Here is an 11,377-nt window from a genome sequence, read left to right on the forward strand (position 1 = left end):
TGACTGAGGTGTTCACAGGGTAGGTGGATGGGCTGGGAGACAGGCAGGTGAGGGTGAGCAGTCAGGCAAGGAGTGATGAGCTGGTAGGAAGATGGGCTGGGAGGCAGGCAGGCAGGTTTCAGGGTGGGCAGTCAGTCAGTCAGGTGATTGGCTAGTCAGTCAGTCAGGTGTTAAAAAGGTTTGGACAGCTTCCTAAAGGAAAAGTCCATAGACCATTATTAAATGGACTTGGGGAAAATCCACTATTTCTGGAATAAGCAGTATAAGATGTTTTGTACTTTTTTGGGATCTTGCCAGGTATTTGTGACCTGGATTGGCCACTGTTGGAAACAGGAAGCTGGGCTTGATGGACCTTTTGGTCTTTCCCAGTATGGGCAATACTTATGTACTCTATAGTGCACTTTACTGATTACACTACCCCAGGGACCTGCTTGCTGCTCTAATAGACCTGGCTATAACATCTGAAACTATCATAGAGGCTGGTAAGTCATATTTTTAAATTGCATCTTTTGGGGGATGGGAGGGGATCAGTGACCATTAGGGAGGAGTAAGGGGGGTCATCCCTGGTTCTCTCTAGTGGTCATCTGGCCATTTATGGCACTTTTTTGTGCCTTATTCATTCTAAAAACAAATCTAGACTAAAACGTTGAAGTTTCAACTCTAGATGTTTTTGTTTTGTTCCACTATGGCTGTAAAACGTCCAAGTGTGAGGAATGCCCTCTGTCTGCCCCAACAGGCACCCTTGTGATTTGGATGCACTGCAGACAAATTGCATAGATAAACATCTATTGAGGATACATATGGTACTTGTCTATTGAACATACTATCAATTAGACCTTTTCACAAAAAAGAAGAGTTACTTGTTAAAAGGTCTACCTAGCTGGCTACCTTAGTAGCTCTGATATTCAGTAACTTTATTTTTTATTTAATTTCCTATATACAGCCTACCACGCTAGACACCAGAAAGATGCTACACCTCCCAACCTTGAACTTAGAGCTCATAAACTTCTGTTCCCCCTTATATGTAGACTCAAAATGTAGAATGCACATGCATTACTTAAACCTACTCCCCACACACACTCACGCAGCCAGATCCCTTGAGTAAATCAAGACTATGGCTTCCACAACTACCATAAATAGAACCCCCAATTTTTCTACTGCGCAGGAGAACTGAATAGACTTACTATCAAGCTACAGGACAGCTGTAGCGCTGTACACTAAACATGTAAAAGACAGACCCTGCTTTTTTAAACAATCTAATCAAAGACAAGTAAGGGGAATAATAAAATAGAGGGGCACTGAATAAGTGAATAACGGGAGTTAAAAGCAGTCCCGAAAAGGTGGGCTTTTTAGCCTAAATTTGAATCCAGCCAGCCACAGCTTGTACCGACTGACTCAGGAAGTCTATAGTTGGCAATGAAGGGTACAGAGAAGAGAGGAGGAGTTCCGGGGGTGGAACGTAGGGGAAGATAAGCATGGAAAAGTACTGAGGAGCAGAAGTGAATGCATTTGGTAAGTCAATAAGAAGAGTTTGAACTGCATGCGGAAACGGATAGGGAGCCGATGAAGTGACTCAAGGAGAGGGTTTATAAGCAACGCTGGCGGAATATAAGCCATTTTAATAGCGTTGCACCAGGATAATGATAGGGGAGAAAAAAAAAATCCATCTGCTCACAAGTCAGTGGTCATGACATCACCAACGTAAAAGCACACGCATCATCTCCCCTCCTCGTTGAAACCACGCGTCACCACAACGGCAAGGGTTCTATCTGTGTACTCAGAGCTCATGGCTACCAGTAGCCACCTCCTTCCACCACTCAGAAGCCTTGTACATCAACACACTCCGTCAGGATCAGTCTACGTCACAATGCGCGTACTATCGGCAAATGCCATCGCCGTTGTCAGCCAGAAACCAATCAGAGAGGCCGCAAGGGCGGTGGACGCCCGTGGGCGGGGGGTAGGGTGAGGGGAACTGGGGAATCCTAGGGGAGCAGAAGACTCGCGCGCCACTGCCGAACTGGAGGGAAGGGGGGCGGGGAGGAGGTGCGTGCGCGCGGCCGCAGCCTAGCAGCTCTTGGAATTTCGAACAGAAAGAAGAATTAAACATTCGCTGTTGTCGTCACAGAAGGAATTTTTTTTGCAGCTCCCCCTTCGCCTCTTCCCTGCTACCGGTGTGTATATCCAGTAACCGTCACCATACGCTCGCCATGTTGAACTGAGTTACTCGCGCGCCCTGGGAGTGGCGGCTGCTGCTGTGCAGCGTCTGTGCATTGCGTGAGAGCGCTGCTTCTGCTGCTGCTCTCCAGGGTGACCCCCGGAGAGACTGCAGCTTGAAAGGGTGCCGGGTGTTCGTAACTTCCGCCCCGGCTTTTCCGGTGCCTTTGGGCTTGGGCCGGCCCGCCGCAGTTCTCTGTCTTTTTCTGCGTGCTCGATGCTCGCCGGCCGGGCGCCCTTTGTGGATGTCCGCGGCTTGTTGTGGCGGGAGAATGTGTGTGTGTCCTGGGCCAGGGCGCATTGGTATGTATCTGGCAGGGCGGGCATCGGGAGCCGCTGCTCAGAAAGCCAGGGAGCCGTCTGAAATGGTTTTATGTATTTTTCTCTGTGTATTTATGCATAACGATCTACAAATACGTATGCTATGTTTTATCTGTTTTTTTCCTTTTTTCTTCTAAATAATGTTTGGATTTTGTAATAGTTTTAATAGATGGAGCTTTAAGGCAGGCCTTCGGTTTTTTTTTTAATTCCTTTCAACGTTTCTCTTTCAGATATTTTGTTCACTGCCATGGCTTGACTTAAAAAAAATTCTCGCCTATAGATTATACCTACACATTACAATTTTACAATTTGTTCAATAACAAATATCCATCTAAGCAAAAAAAAAAAAAAGGGGGGGGGGGCTACAAAAGAACTAACAAAATGGCAATCCTAAATTCAACAAGAAGGTAGATAGGTGTTTAATCAATTAAATGTCATTATCTGTAAATGACAAACATGACTAAGCATAAATTATTTTCCCATTTATTAGCTACCTCGTTGATTTTTGGAGTTAACTAGTTTGTCAGTTCTTTTGTAGCCTCATACATCCATTCTGCATCTTCTTTTTTTTTTTTTTTTTTTGCATCAGTTTTTAGTATATTCTGTCTTTCTTGGCGGTGCTACTACAGTAAGAATTTTTGTCAATGAACTTCAGAATTTGAATGATTTGATTTTACAGAAACATGGAAACCTTCCTTTTCTCTACTTTCCCCTCCCCAAAATACGTAGGTAATAATATTTATTTATTCATTTGTATCCCACATTTTCCCACCTATTTGCAGGCTCAATGTGGCTAATAGGTACCCTGTTATATTGGACAAGAAGACAGGTACATAAATGCACATTCTAGTACTCTTGGAATGTGGTGTCTGCGCTTTAAACCAGTGTTTCTCAAGTCAGGGCTGGTGTACCCCCTCCTTACCAGTCAGGTTTTCACCACCTCCAATCTCTTGCACATTGATTGTGGATATCCTAAAAACCTGACTGGCAAGGGGGGTGTACTTCAGGACCAACTTGGGAAAACGCTGCTTTAAAGCAGTTTTTTGTGATGAACTTATTGCCCTAGAAAATGGGATGTGTGATATTTTTTATAGTTTGCACTATTTCTGAGAGTGAAAACACAGGGTGGTACTTCTAGATACAAATACATTTTCATCTAGAGTAGTCTGTATGTTATCTGGAATCTCCTGGAGTTGAATAAAAAGATCAGTCTGTTCTATCAAATTGGTTTTGGCATGTGTTTTGTCATCTTTCAGATGTTAGTGGCTCTTCTTCCTTGGTTCTTTTTTCTGCACACTGGTGTGGTAGCTTCTCTATTTGAAGAGTTTTAGCTTACTCTAGGATTGAGGATGAAACAGCTGTATCTTTTGATCTGTTTTGAAAGTTTCTTTGATGACTGGGTTTTAGAGAGATCAAGGGTTCTGCTGTCCTTCACTGTCATTTGATGTGTGTTCTCTGTATGATGTAAGCAGTTGCAGGCAAGGAATTATCCTGCTGTGAGCGTTGGGAGTTTTAGACATAAGATAGAGAGGTGTGGTAGCCGTGTTAGTCCACTCTTAAAGGTTATCAATAGAAATCAAACAAAATAAAACATGGAAAAGAAAATATGATACCTTTTTTATTGGACATAACTTAATACATTTCTTGATTAACTTTCGAAGGTTTCCCTTCTTCGTCAGATCGGAAATAAGCAAATGTGGTAGCAGATAGTATATATAAGAGAAACATCAAAGCATTACTTTGACAGTCTAACAGAGTGGGAGGGTGGGGGTATGCATGGGGACATCAAAGCATTTCATTGATATTCTATGGGTGTTGGTAGGTGAGAGGAGGGTAATAAACAGAGAAATATAGCTTTATGGTTTATAATGGGTTAGTAAACCCAGATCCTCATTAAGTCCTGTTTGTTGGGTGTCAAAATATTCAATCATTCTTATTTCAAAGGTCTTACGTTCCTGTATTGTTTTAAAATTACCTTTCAGTATTCTTACTGTGAAATCACTGGTGCAGTGTTCTGGTCTTGTAAAGTGTTGGCCCACAGGGGTGGAGGCTTGACTGGCACCGGCTATTTTCATGTGATGTCTGTGCAGATTGAATCTTGTCTTAAGCATCTGGCCTGTTTCTCCAATATAGCATCCTTCGTTACATTTTTTACACTGAATGATATATACCACATTGGAAGATGAGCATGTAAAATAGTCTTTTATGTTGAATATTTTTCCCTTGTGAATGACATTTCACAAGACCCCACAGTCATTCACCTACCAACACACATCCTGTTAGAATATCAGTGAAATGCTTTGATGTCCCCATGCATACCCTCATCCTCCCACTCTGTCAGACTGTCAAAGTAATGCTTTGATGTTTCTCTTATATATACTATCTGCTACCACATTTGCTTATTTCCGATCTGATGAAGAAGGGAACCTTTGAAAGCTAATCAAGAAATGTATTAAGTTATGTCCAATAAAAGAGGTGGTATCTTATTTTCTTTTCCATGTTTTATTTTGTTTGATTTATATTGATAAGACATAAGATATATTCTGTACTGACTACAATACAAATAAGTTCTTTGTCTTTCTAGGTGTATTAGGTGGAATGGACAGACTATTCTAGATCTTCACTCCCTGTCCTTGGGGGGGGGGGCGGCAGATAGGGATATCTTAAAAATCTAATGAATATGTATTAGAGAGAGCTGCATACGGTTGAGGTGGTAGGCATGTAAATCTCTCATAAATGTTCAATAGGGATACTCTGAAAACCTGACACATTGATGGCCCTCAATGACTAGGAGTGGTTGTGATTTTCTGCTGTAATTTACTTTGTTTCTGAGCAGAAACCCAGAACATACAAACCTCATCTCCATTGTATATTGCACCGTGCCCAAATAGCATTAACAGCAGCATTTTATATCGGGTAGAAATGACCACTTCACAATCAACTTGTGCATGTTCTTGATTACTCAAACTTCATACCTTCTAAGTACATAACTGTATATATATGTACAAAGTAACCAGCACAAGAAAATCAGAGAACTTGGGTTACAGGTATATTTGTTCTATGACCAGATACAAAATGGGGGGGGGGGGGGGGGGGGGGGAGGGGAATGATGCTCATTCTTGTCTATCTCTAGACACTGAAGGACAACATGCTTGTGATGGACAGCTTTATCTCCCCTCATGAGTTATTTTTGTATGTTTTGGTATTGCTCATGCTCAGAGGTACCATGTATGTTGACCTTTAACATTATATGGCGATAATCTGTGTAGTAGGGAGTTGATTTTTTTTTTTTTTTTGGAATAGCACAGTGAATGACAGCTTGTGAACACCAAAATGGCCCATCCTGGCTGCTCATTTGAGGTTCATCCGTTTTTAGGTAGATGATATTGGGTTGTGTATAGGAATGAATGTGTGTGCTGAAGTCTGCATTTTTGACAGACTTTCCTACCCTGTTCCTTCCATTGCCCTCTGTATCTCTCCCAAGCATGTACAAAATCTTAGTGATAACCTGATGATTTTGTAAAGCTTGAAATGTCATAGAAGGTCCCCTTCTATGTCTTATCATTTTAGCAAGATTAGTGAGACTCTATTAAAAAAAAAAAAGGTAGCAGCCCCTCCCCCCACAAGTATGCTCATTTAAGTTTGGATTTTAACATTGATCCTTCCATGGAGGTCACCATAATCTTTTTAGAAGTCCATTGCTGTTGTACTTCTGCTCTGTGCAGGTTACTCCACAGTGCTTTCTCAGAGGCTAGATGGAGTCATACCACTGTTTTAGGATTGTAAATGTCACTATAGTAGTACCGTTATGAGTTGGCAGTGTAAATGATTTCATGTGTATTAATGTTGTCTTACTGTATAAGTGCCTGTCATTTGGATTCTCTTCCATATGGTTGCTTCACTGTGGTTTGGATTTTTTATTAAGATTATAATATATGTATGTGAGAAATGTCTATGCAGAAAAGGTGTGATGTATGTTTGTACAAAAGCATATAGTTGTAAGTAGGAAAAGTAGCTTTTAGATTTTAAATTTAGTTTTTAAAAATAAATGAGGTTCTCTTTTTCTTAATATGATGAAAGACGGGTTATTATTGCTAGATGCCCTCTTCAGGGTCAGAATTGCTCCCATAGGAAATGTACAGCTACAGCAGCGCTCTGATTAGAACTGCTCTAGTCAGAAATGTGACCTTTTTATTCACCTTCAGTAGACTTCAAACACACATGTATTTCTGTGAGTTAGTTTTGGCAATCTTTGGAACGGATTTGAGGGCGTTAATGAAGCATCTGTGGTGGCTCTTTTTTCTTTCGCCCCACACTCAAATTTTTAAACTTTTTTGCCAATTTTTTTTTGTTGATCTTTTTTTGAAAACATCTGATTGACATAAACCTGGCTATTTCCTAGTGTTTGCCCTTTTAATGCTATAATGAATTAGAATAAATTGAGCTCAGTATATTGACAAATTTTATTAGAATTAAAACTTACTGTACCTTTTTATTCTTTTACAGAAATACCAGGCAGAAGCTCCACACCAACATTATTTTTTGGTGCAATGTCAGCACCAACTCAACTATTGTTTCCCTTAATTCGCAAGAGTGATCTTGGACGGATATGTAGCACTGCATGCTACTGTCATCGAAAACACCTGTGTTGTTCACCTCACTTGATTCAGAGTCCTTGGAGATACACACCTCCGAAGAAAAATCTTGCAGCATGTTGTCACCCAAAAGACAGTTTTAGTCATTTTAACCAGGTGAGAAGATGTGTTACTACACCACAGAGATTTTATCTCACTCCTCCACAAGTCAACAGCATTCTGAAAGCTAATGAATACAACTTCAAAGTTCCTGAATTTGATGGCAAAAATGTCAGTTCAATTCTTGGCTTTGATAGCAACCAGCTGCCTGCTAATGCTCCTATTGAAGACAGGCGGAGTGCAGCCACATGTTTACAGACCCGAGGAATGCTGCTGGGTGTCTTTGATGGTCATGCTGGTTGTGCCTGTGCTCAGGCCGTTAGTGAACGGCTCTTTTATTATATCGCTGTGTCTCTCTTACCTCATGAAACCTTGCTTGAAATCGAGAATGCTGTGGAAAGTGGTAGAGCGCTTTTGCCCATTTTGCAATGGCACAAGCATCCTAATGACTATTTTAGTAAAGAAGCTTCCAAACTGTACTTCAGTAGTTTAAGAACTTATTGGCAAGAACTCATAGACCTCAACACTAATGAAACTACAGATGTCAAAGAGGCATTGATTAATGCATTCAAGAGACTTGACAATGATCTGTCTTTAGAAGCTCAAGTAGGAGATCCTAACTCTTTCCTTAACTACTGGGTCCTACGAGTAGCATTTTCAGGTGCCACTGCCTGTGTGGCACACATTGATGGTGTTGATTTGCATGTTGCAAATACTGGGGACAGTAGAGCTTTGCTGGGTGTACAAGAAGATGATGGCTCGTGGACTGCAGTTTCACTATCTAATGATCACAATGCACAAAACGAAAACGAAATAGAACGGGTCAAATCGGAGCATCCTAGAAATGAAGAAAAGAGCATTGTTAAGCAAGATCGCTTACTGGGTTTACTGATGCCTTTCAGAGCTTTTGGAGATGTCAAATTCAAATGGAGTATTGATCTGCAGAAGAGAGTGGTAGAATCTGGACCTGATCAGCTGAATGACAATGAGTACACAAAATTTATTCCTCCTAACTACCATAGTCCTCCTTACCTTACAGCAGAACCTGAAGTTATACATCACAGATTGCGGCCTCAAGATAAGTTCCTAGTGTTGGCTACAGATGGACTCTGGGAGACCATGCATAGGCAGGATGTGGTTAGGATTGTGGGAGAGTATCTAACTGGTGTTCATCATCAACAGCCAATAGCTGTTGGTGGTTACAAAGTAACTCTTGGACAGATGCAAGGCCTCTTAATGGAAAGGAGAGCCAGAATATCATCTGTGTTTGAAGATCAGAATGCAGCTACTCATCTCATAAGGCATGCAGTGGGCAATAATGAGTTTGGTGTGGTGGATCATGAACGGCTATCCAAGATGCTGAGTCTTCCAGAAGAACTAGCTCGTATGTACAGGGATGACATTACAATCATTGTGGTGCAGTTTAATTCCCATGTCATCGGTGCATATCAAAACCAGGAGTAGTGAATGAAATGTAACTCACCTTAGATACCAAAGCTGCATAAAATAAAGTAACAAGCCTGATATGCTCTGAGAAAAAAAAAGTCATCCATTGTGCAATTGAAAACTGACTTAATAGGTTGGACAGTCAACCTATCTGGTTTACTGAACCTTGGAGGAGTTCAGACATGAGTTTACTCAACGCAATATTCAGACTATAGTTCAAATATATTTCTAGTTCCTGGTGGGCAAATTCTTGTTTTCCATTGGGGAAGAGTAGAAAGGTTTTGAGGAATGCGGTGCAACACTTTGCACTTTTTGGATTGGTTTGTGTTAACAAAACTGTATAAAAGGTGGGCTATTAGGTAGACAATTTTGGTACATACTGCTTATTGCTATCAATAATTGCAAGGTTAAGTAGGAAGCATTTGAGGGAGTTTAGATGTCTGGCATTTTCTCTCTTCATTGTTTGAACTAAAGTGACATGTTACAAGCTCAACATCTTTCATGGCCTGTTAGTCTATTTTCCATGCCAGACAAACTTGTTCATGTGTAAAATTATCCATGCTTTGTTTGTCAGAAGTGTTGACTTTAATTGTGCAAAATCTAAAGCCATGAATACAAAAAGAAAGGTGTTTGCACTTTACTAGGCCTCAACTGCAAGAGATGTTCTGCAATTCAGATTCTTTCGCTAAAAAGCTGTAATGTATCCACATTCTTTAATGCAATATATAGAGTAATGGTGGCTTGCATGTAAGGCATATAGCCACTTTGTTGCCTTCTGTATACAAACTATATTCTAAAAGCAAGGATTCCTCTCTGCTTCTGAAGGAGAGGGGACAATGTTTTAGTCTTGTGAAATAGCTTGTGTGGGAGATTTTCTCCTTCCTGTGCCACATCTCCTGTTCCCTCATATGTGCAACGTGCCACCTGTGGTTTTATGGATAAGAGTTGCATGTCTATCATGGAAAAAATAAAAATATTTTTCACGGGAGCAACTGTATCTCCAATGAATTAATTTTGTGCATACCATGACAGTAATAAACTGTTTTTCTTGGGGCAATGTCTCCAAATGGGTTATTTCATACTTATGACATTTCTTATGGAATTGTGTGGGGATTTTTTTTTTTTTTTTGTGATGATGCAAGCTATTGAAGAGTGTTTGTTGATTACTTATTAATTTGCCATTGTCCTCTTGGTATAAGATGAGTTAGCTTACTGCTTTTGGTATGCATTGGAAAGCTGTTTTGAATAGTAAGTATTGAAAAATGGAAGCTCTTCAACCTAGGTAAACACATTTGTCAGGTGTTCTACCTTGCTGTTTGATATTTTGTTGGTTTCCCCCCAACATTTACTGATAGAATTGCACCTTAAATTTAAGAAGACAGCAAACATGAAATTTTATAATTAAAGAGACCAGATCGAATACTTTAGACTTGTAGTACAATAGCACCTGAATTATCTAAATTTTGCACATTATAAAGCGCCCTCCACTGGAAGTTTAAAATATCTTGGAAAATAAATATTCTCTATATAGGTTATGTTGGGAGCTTTGGTAACAAACATGAAAAGCTGCAGTAGATTTCCCAGGTATGTACAAGCATATAATTGGGAGAGCTCTATTGTAATAAAATGTGAGAACAAGAGAGAAAAGTTGCACCTTACATTATATATTTTCTATTGTATAATCACATCCTAATTCTCCTGTAATTTTAGTATGTTGCAGTCAGGATGTTGACTTGCTATGTGCAGTGACTGATTTCTTCTCTTCCCTAAAGGAAATTAAAAACTTCTATTCCATTAAGTACTTTTTTTTTTTTTTTCAGCAGCAAGTATGTGACTACTGTATGATTGCTTTAGTCAAATCTGCTATCCAGTGTCATCTTGTGATGTAGAAACAATTTGTCTCATGTTGGATAACAATATAAAATGTAATTTTGCTGAAGAGGTCTTCTTTAAGATATAGAATGTAGTGCATTGAGAAGTTGGCTGTTTTTTTTTTTTTCAATGGAACTGCAATGGCAACATTCTTAGGAAACGGACTTGCAGTGCTTAGAAGCAGTAACATATGCCTACTTTTCAGTTAAGGTAAATCTACATTTTATTTAAAAATATCTAAAATGGCTTGCATTATACAATTGTAAATGTCCGACCTGGTTATAAAACCATGGTGTTGGCCTCACCTAGGTATTTTTAATTAATGACAAGTTTGAGACAAAGCAGGTATTTTCCTGCTGGATATTAAATGCACAGCACTTTTTTTTTTTTTTTTTTTGCTGTTCCCTAGTCAAGAGGATTCCATTTTTTTTCTGCATTCTGGCCTCTTATTTTCATTCTATTTTGCAAACACTTCATGTGTAAACGAAGGGCTGAACCACCTAATTGGAGATATATTATGGGGATTTGTTTATTCTAGATTTCCCTGCATTTCTTAACTTTGTTACTTTGTCATATCTAGGAACACTTTTCATAATGTGCTGAATCAAAGAAGTTCCTTGTCTGGGCTCTAAAGATACTACAGATTTGTGGATGTGGTTGTGTTCTGCATTGTGGAAGGGAATAGCAAAACAACTTTGCTTTCTCTTGGAGCTATAGTGAGTCCTAGTAGCTTTCTTTGTTTACATGTTTAAGTTGTAACTCTGGATTCATTACTCTATGCTACATGATGAGTAATCACTTGTAGATAATTGCTACTTATCTGTAGTAAT

At 39.7% G+C, this 11,377-nt stretch overlaps 1 protein-coding gene across 5 annotated transcripts; it reads left to right on the plus strand.

Annotated features, from left to right (window-relative positions):
- Positions 1-1,487: 1,487 nt before the first annotated feature.
- Positions 1,488-11,080, plus strand: PDP1 (pyruvate dehyrogenase phosphatase catalytic subunit 1). Of its 5 annotated transcripts, XR_003943597.1 has the most exons (3): positions 2,382-2,517; positions 7,042-10,580; positions 10,618-11,080. XR_003943597.1 is itself a non-coding variant. In XM_030216626.1 (2 exons), exon 2 carries the CDS (start codon positions 7,086-7,088, stop codon positions 8,691-8,693), a length of 1,608 nt encoding a protein of 535 aa, XP_030072486.1. In that variant the 5' UTR covers positions 1,488-1,512; positions 7,042-7,085; the 3' UTR covers positions 8,694-11,080. The 5 variants fall into 5 exon arrangements, 4 of the variants coding, with proteins under 4 accessions (XP_030072486.1, XP_030072476.1, XP_030072502.1 ...); XM_030216626.1 differs by lacking the exon at positions 2,382-2,517 and adding an exon at positions 1,488-1,512 and having other exon boundaries at positions 7,042-11,080; XM_030216616.1 differs by lacking the exon at positions 2,382-2,517 and adding an exon at positions 2,013-2,171 and having other exon boundaries at positions 7,042-11,080.
- Positions 11,081-11,377: the final 297 nt, after the last annotated feature.

Source organism: Microcaecilia unicolor, chromosome 1, assembly GCF_901765095.1.
Source record: "Microcaecilia unicolor chromosome 1, aMicUni1.1, whole genome shotgun sequence".
Lineage (NCBI taxonomy): Eukaryota > Metazoa > Chordata > Amphibia > Gymnophiona > Siphonopidae > Microcaecilia > Microcaecilia unicolor.

Excerpts from the sequence above, each read along its gene's own strand:
- PDP1 (XM_030216642.1), top strand. The coding sequence starts at position 2,460 with ATGTCCGCGGCTTGTTGTGGCGGGAGAATGTGTGTGTGTCCTGGGCCA. Across the intron at positions 2,518-7,041 it reads TCCTGGGCCAGGGCGCATTG|AAATACCAGGCAGAAGCTCC; the intron begins GTATGTATCTGG and ends ATTCTTTTACAG.